This window comes from Plectropomus leopardus, chromosome 23 (assembly GCF_026936395.1).
Source record: "Plectropomus leopardus strain MGB_pleo_1.0 chromosome 23, ASM2693639v1, whole genome shotgun sequence".
In the NCBI taxonomy this organism is placed as follows: Eukaryota; Metazoa; Chordata; class Actinopteri; order Perciformes; family Serranidae; genus Plectropomus; species Plectropomus leopardus.
This window is the reverse complement of record NC_142198.1, coordinates 10,999,002-11,006,606: the sequence shown is the minus strand read 5'-3', so window position 1 is coordinate 11,006,606 and position 7,605 is coordinate 10,999,002. Positions and strand designations below refer to the sequence as shown.

The window sequence follows — 7,605 nt, the reverse complement described above, 5'->3', positions numbered from 1 at the left end:
TCAATCAAACAGAAACTTTTTTTTAGTAAGGCACGCAAACACAGATCAAGGAAAAAAATGGCAAATTCTTGATGGAAATATACACATTATCTCCAATAACACTGGAAAAATAAACACAACTGAGAAAAATGTGCCATTTTCTTTACTAAACTAACATGCCTCACTGAGAATGTTTACGTTTGTGACTATACAGTGTAGTGACATAATCTGAATGAAAAACAACATGGCAAACCGTCAAATGCTGCAAAGTATTTACCTAAAATCAACCAAATCTCAAGCATATGTCAGATTTCCGGCTGGTTTGACAGATACTTCCTGTATCCAAAATACAAGTCATTGTGAAAAAAGAAAAAGAGGAGAGGAAAAAGTCAGACTGAAACAGTTAGTAACTTACTCACATAATGTTCAGACACTTCTCTCAGTGATCCAGTAGTTTCCAACCAGCAACAGGCAGTCGATAAGTGAGACTTCTACTCAGCATGCCTTGTGTTTGCTCACATATGGGGCCAAGCAATGCTTTAATCAAAGACAGCAGGAACCAATCAGGCTGATAGGTGCGGGCAGCTGGGCTCTGGCCCACAGGAGGACGAGGGGGAAGGAGGAGGGAAACAGCAGGAAGCAAATTAGCTGACAACCCAAAAAATGACAAGTATAAAACAAAGTTACAGTGTTTGTATCAACAGCTAAACCCCACTTCCTTTTCTGGTAAAAACAGTGAATTCTATGAACAAATCTTAAGACCTGAAATTCACCCGAGAGCAAACTTTCATTTAATACTGTACAACCGACAACCTTTTGTACAATGACCATGATACCATATAAATAACCGCAAACACTGCTCAAAGTGTAAACAGTGCTTTGAAAACAAAAATAAAAACATACTGATAGATGATTTACTTTACAGGGAGTACATAGGGTTAAACGAAAAACACCGAAAGCAGCATTTATCTTATGATAAAAGATATCTAATGTTATACTCATGGTAAATATAGCTACCTGTGTGCTTCTGTAGACAAACCATCGAGAGTATGGTCCGATTTTGACATCAATACAATCCTTGTGTTGTCTCCTTCTAGTTGGCAAGTAAACACGAAGTTGAAAAGTTTCTCACAGAGTTGTTATCTAATGCTTTATCTATATTATATACAGTTTAAAATGTGTTTTTTTTTTCTCTAAATGCTTCCTTGAAAGAGCAAAAAGACAGACCACAATGGTTAACTAAGTTCGGGGGGGTAAGAACACTCTGGAATTGAGTTTGGAATGTAAAAACAGGGAGGGGTGTGAAGTTATCTCAGATATTTGTTTTTGACGCTGTAAAAAGTCACAGTGATTTCACTTGGCAGTAAATAAAACATTTCAAGGCTGCAACAGAGATAGAAGCATCCTGACTAAACCTCTTCATCACAAATTCCCTGTGTGTTTATTATGTTGGAGGCTAATGCAGTTTGCAGAACTCGGCGTTCGTCAAATAGAAAGACACTCCAGAGACAAATGGTGGAAATCAACCTTGAATTTTCTATTCATTTTTTTTGTTTTCTGTAATAAAGTTCTACAATTTATTCAACAAAATGTTCAAAAGGCATTCCAGAGTGTTCGCACCATATTGCCTACTCCTACTTGTGGCCCACAGTAATGAACAATATTTCTATCTATGATCAAAAGTCTGCATAGCACACTGTACACAGTATGAGTCCAAGTCAGTTATTGGGCCAAGCTAAAGATGATGTCCTCTTCCAAAGCCTCCGCAATGAGCCATAAGTTAAAGAACATTTTCAAAGAGGTGCATTGATCGCATGATGTTTTCATCCTGGGCACAAAAAGAAAACAATGTAATGAGAAAACGCGAGTGTGCCAGCAGTAGAGAAAGAGATGTGTCGGGATATCCAGCTTACATTTTGGCAGCAGTCGATAAACTCGTCGATGGTTACCACTCCGTCTTTGTTCTTATCCATCTTCTGTTAGAGAAAAAAAAGATGAAGAACAGCCTCTGTGATGTGACTGGCATTAAGAGTGCAGTGAGCACTGCCAACGACACACTTGCCTGAAAGAATACTTCTACATGCTGACGAGGCGTCTCCTCTTTGAGGACAGGATATGTGCATTTTCCCATCATGTCGTAGATGGCCTTCATGATGTCCAGCATTTCCTACGAGACAGAAGAGAGTCAAATCACCCAAATTAAAAAGAAAGGTGTTCCTCAATTCCCCTTAATGACCTGCGATTTTGTACAATAGAGATTTTTGCTGTGACACCAATATTATTCAGGTGAGTGGATTTTCATTTGTGGTGTTTAAAGATTTAAGAATGACATTTGGTAAACGAAGAAAGAAAATGTCCCTTTTACTCTGGCTTATCCAATAAAACAGAATTATTCAATAAAAACTGCTCATCAGGCGTTTTTGGACTGGAGGAACTTTTTCATAGTTTTAGGAACCCCCCTTTTCATTATGTCAGCACTGTAAGAACTAGGAATGATCACAGTTCTTTGAATGCCTTCTTAAGGGATTTTTTTGTTCCTATTTCAGAGCACTTTCTCAGCACATTAGTGAGACAAAAATAATGGACAAATGGACTGACTGAATAAAATTCAATGGTAGAATTACAATGTAATTTGTACTCGTCAAAGCAAAAGTGCCATTTCTCTACCAACTGCTGTCTACTGTATTACACTTCAGTGCTCCTATTGATGATGCAAATGCAAACGGAAAAAAAAATGCCCTTGAAGACATGCAGTTCTTGGGGGAGCGGTCAGTTTCTCTGAGGGAGTTGGGTTTGTGGATTATCCAGAGTAACAGGGACACTGTTTCAATGTCACTTCATCCTCAGGCAAGGAATAGTAATTACAATTGGCCAGTCCAAAACTTACATCCAGACTAAAATATATCAACGACTATTTGATGTATTGCCATGAAATTTTGCACAAACATCCATGATTCAAAGACGCTGAATCCTAATGACTTTTTTCTAATAACATTTCTTCTAGCACCTTGGTTGTTTTGAGTAAAACTTCTTCACAGCTATTGGATGGATTTCTATTAAATTTGTTACTGACATTCAGGTCCACCTCAGGATGAATTGTATTACAATACAATTCATCCCGAGGTGCCAATACCAATACCTGCAAAACTTATGACAATGCCGCCAATCTGTAATTTGTGTTTAGTGCTGATAAGCTCATGTCGGCACCTGTTAAACATCAACATGTAAGCACTGTCACTGTGCAAGCAGCAACCTTTGAGGCTAAAAAATGAAGCCAGCGTGGAAGTGCCAAAAACTGTTCTGCTAATGGCCACATGAGGCTGGCTCCAAAAGTGAGTTTACAGCCTGGTAAACAAAACACTTTTGTTCTACATAGCTTATTTCCCTATTCATGACAATTGTGTTGGGGGTGAATTTTTATACAATCGCACCATTAATTAACAATAATTTTTTTAGGCTTAAAGTTATATATAAATGAGGGAGTGGTCATTTTGAGTGACTGGCAGTCTGTGAGGTGTCACCTTGGGCTATGAGTCAGATCTGCCTCTCACTCCTCAACAGCTCTACCCTCTCATCCAAATAAGGTCACTTCTGTCTCCAAAAATCCAAGATGCTGATGTGATCGGACCCTTTGACAAAAACTCTTGAAATCGACTCCAAACAAAAAGGTCGCTATTCGGATATATCAGCGATTCACAGTTGACACTGTTTAAAGGGACATACCTCTTTAGTGATATAGCCATCTTTATTGATATCATACAGGTTGAAAGCCCAGTTGAGCTTCTCCTGGATTGTGCCTCGCAGGAGGATAGAAAGGCCCATAACAAAATCCTACAGTGAAAACAAGATTCACTGAGAACTGTATAAAATATACAAATGTAAGAACTTGCATTTGTAAACAATTACTCAAAAACCTATGACATAAACAAAAACATACAGTAACAAAATTCAGTGTAGCATTTCATCTGATTTTACACATAATTTCTGGAAAGATATTAAGTCAGGTATTAATCAGAAGCAAATGATGAAACAGCAAAAGTGCATACGCTATCAATCAAAAATACCTCGTTATTCAAGTTATTAACTGCCTGGTAATCTGTGGCGGCCCTCTGGGAATCCCCGTACTTTAGAGCTGAAAGGACTGCACATTAGCTCTGGTTTGGCATAATGACAGCGTTTCTGTCCTAATAAGCAAATATATGCCCTTCATAAATATTAATCACATTTTGATAGCATCTCGAGTAGACTTGAAGGGGCTACTTTAAAATGATTGGGGTTGCAGGTTACGTAATGCCCCAGTGTAAAGCCTTAGGGGTTCACAGTGTCGAAACTTTTATGAAGTTTGGTATGTGATTTCAGTGGACAGAGCTTATTTCTTTGGATATATTGTAGCTTAAATTCCTGACACATACAGAGTACCAGTCATTGATATAAAGGACAGATTTATTTTAGGTTAGGAGCAGAAATGCAGTGATACTTTTCTTACCTCAAAACTCACAGAGCCATTGTGATCTGTGTCAAATGCATTGAACAGGAAATGCGCGTATGTTGAAGCATCTATGGAGAGAACAAACATACGCATAAAATAAAAAACCATCTGCCGTGATTAAAGCTTAATCAGCACCAGCAGAAACATCAACTGCAAACAAGAAAATGGTTCAAAGTGAAGTGCTGTAGCTTTTTTAGACAACTTCAAAGAATCAGAATGCATTTTTTCCTGCTCAGAGCTAAGAGTTGTATCATTGTTTCCTGTGTGGTGAGCCATTATATGTACTGGTCTGCCTTTCTTCTCTCTGAACAGATATATCAAAGCCTCCTAATGTTTTCTCTCTTGTTCCTCGGGTAGAATCTTTGCATAATGATGAGAGCAAACTGAGCAACGGCAGCATGCATATATACAAACAAATGACTTTCTCCTTCTCTCTCCGTCACTTTTTCTTGGATGGAGGTTTAACTTAAAGTACTCGGGTGCAATTTTTCTCAACATGAGTGAAAGGCAATTTGTGTCGGTCCAGCACACTGGGGAGATAAGACACAGCGACACAAGCTGCAAAAAACAAAGCAGACACGAACCTCCTTGTGGGAAGAACTGAGCGTAGATGTCTTTAAAAGTTTCTTCATTGACGACTCCACTGGGGCATTCCTGGAAGACAAAAAAAAATCACATAGGTCATTTAGCATCTACATTAAGGACTCTATTCTATATTAGATTCCTTTCATAAAATCTGGGTGTGTGACTGAGACTTGAAACCTCAAGGGAGCATACTTCACTGAAAAGTGCATTCTCAGTTTTGAAGGAGATATCTTGCATCCAGCGGTTAAACTTTTAAAATGAGCAGTTATTGAGTATTCATACATTATACATTTTTCAATAAGAGGGGAAAAGTCTATCTTTTTGATTTTTGTCATTTTTTACATTTATTGTCATTTTAACCATATCTGAGAAATTATTTTTATATGCCTTAAAGTACTTCTAAAGGAGATTTTAGGAGCCTTTCTAAACCAAAGGCAGCTTTCCAACATGGCAAAACATTACCATAGTAAAATGACTTACTTGATGACAATATTTAATATTTAACAAGCAACTTAAGAGCAACTGAAGATCCTTGAAAAGTGTCAACTCATTACACTCTGGGCCATATACTGTGGAAGGAAACCTGGAAGCTGGAAACTTTTTTGCGGTTTGCACCAGGGGAGCAACTATATAGGAATGAATAGGTGCCATCTTTGGTTTGTTGTCTAAAGAATTATTAAAGTTTATGGTTCACTCTAACCTATTCTGAAAAACCAATCATTCACCAATCACCAGTCAGTTTTAGTCTGCAATGATGCGCAGCCATGGAGACGTACTGATTTTACTGGGGTTTTAAGAGTGGAGCAAAGGGTAGTAAAAACAAGCTTTGATGCCATGTAAAGACATATCGATTTAGAACAACCTTGATAGCAGCGACTATCTTGTCTATAGAGTGCATTGGGGATGATGTTTTTTGTTGGCCAACAGGAAAGTTAGCACCGCCCTGATTCCATCAGCAAAAACAGAATTTTTCAATTGGATTTTGGATTATTGCTGAAAATAAGCTAATGTTAGCCTACAAACAAACTACACTACGTTAACATGACTTAACTTCACCACCATAATAAGGCTGTAAAGCTGTGTTAGGCGTGATGACGTTGCGTAGTCTCACTTAGGCACTTGTTAGCAACTGCCATTTTTGAAATACTTGAATGCTTCGAACTTCACAAGTGCGTTATTTACTTGATGGCATAGAGGCAAATGTGAACATCTCTTAAACTTCAGGGATCTAACCAAAAACCACTTGAAGAAACCCACTGACTAAGTCGAGGGAACCAGTAGTGCAAAAATGTTAACTAATTTCTTGGTTTTAGGACTCATTCATGCAGTGGTCCATAACTGAGAAACTGCTGTTTCATGTCATGATGCCAGACAACTTGGTGGAGTGGGACAATTTCAAGGTCTGGACCCAAGCAAAGCTGAACTTGTTACATTGCATCAGAGATGCAGAAGTGTACTCTGGCAGTGTGTCAAGTACACCGTCACAGCTGGGTGAAACACACCTGAAATTATCATCCAGAGAGGATGTTAAGTCACTCAGATAAAAAAATTTGTTGCCAGTTCATTTTTTGACTGACTATTGAGGGTAGATGCTTTTAGGGCCACATTTTATTCTATTAAAGATAAGTCATTTAATTTTTCTTCTGTTAAATTTGGTGGAATTCAAACTGCAATCCCATCCAAGCCTCAAAAAATATCTTATCCACAGCCATTCATAGTCACCCACCTGTGCTTGTCTGGTAGCATTCAGTGAAAAAGACTGAATACTCTTACGTAACATCCTCAAGGAGGATGCTTTTGTCTCTTTTTAAAGAAAAGGGCCAACCAAAGATGTGGTGGCTGACCTTGCTCAGAGCAGCGTGGGGATAAAGACAGCTAGTTTTGCAGGTTCAATTTCTGTTTGGTGAGGCTGAACACTGCGCACTCTGGCAGGATATGAATCTTTGGAACAGAGTAAATGTTCCATCTATAGAGACAATTTCTAAAGTAGGAGGCACATGTGGTTTGAGGTTTTCTGGATGAGAAAATAGGAAATCAAAGGAACAACCTATATATTGGGTGGATACAATAACATGAACTCCACACTAATACAGATTCAGCTGAAATCAAACAGCTAGAAAATAATGAAGTTGTGAATAATTCTTTTGTACACCTTAATCCAAACATTTAGATTCAAAATTTTGTTGGAGAAACATAAGTCGAGAGAGTTTGCTACAGCCACTTATTTCCTCCATTTCTCTACAGGATGATGGTATGTGAGAGAGAAATGATTTTCTCAGTGTGAACAACCTCGTAAGAATAACAGGGCAAACTGGGTTTCCTCCTTCCTGTGACCATGTTTGATCAGCCACGTCAGGAAACAGAACTATGGGGCTGAAAATATAAAGATGAATCCTTGTTGTCTCGCTTCAAACGGGTCCCTTGTGTTTCAAGCAAAGAGGATGCTGCGAGGTTGTCTGCATGAATCCCCTGACACCCTTGTTCTGTTGTCTCACAGACCCAGTTACATATCTTGTGGGGTGAGGTGAGGTCAAGAATTTAGGGGAAGCCAG

The 7,605-nt window shown here is 38.5% G+C and overlaps 1 protein-coding gene across 8 annotated transcripts in view; it reads right to left on the bottom strand.

Moving 5' to 3' along the window:
• kcnip4a (potassium voltage-gated channel interacting protein 4a) overlaps positions 1–7,605 on the bottom strand; it is a 155,230-nt gene that overhangs the window by 3,684 nt on the left and 143,941 nt on the right. For 7 of the 8 annotated variants that reach the window (XM_088073180.1, XM_042511812.2, XM_088073182.1 and 4 more), the window contains 6 exons: positions 5,053–5,122; positions 4,466–4,536; positions 3,703–3,810; positions 2,042–2,146; positions 1,893–1,955; positions 753–1,807 (listed from right to left, as the gene is read on the bottom strand). In XM_088073180.1, the coding sequence (XP_087929306.1) occupies positions 1,760–1,807; positions 1,893–1,955; positions 2,042–2,146; positions 3,703–3,810; positions 4,466–4,536; positions 5,053–5,122 (465 nt within the window). In that variant the 3' untranslated portion in view covers positions 753–1,759. Of the gene's footprint in view, positions 1–398; positions 572–752; positions 1,808–1,892; positions 1,956–2,041; positions 2,147–3,702; positions 3,811–4,465; positions 4,537–5,052; positions 5,123–7,605 lie in introns of those variants that run through there. The other variant, XR_015775625.1, reaches the window with a different exon arrangement.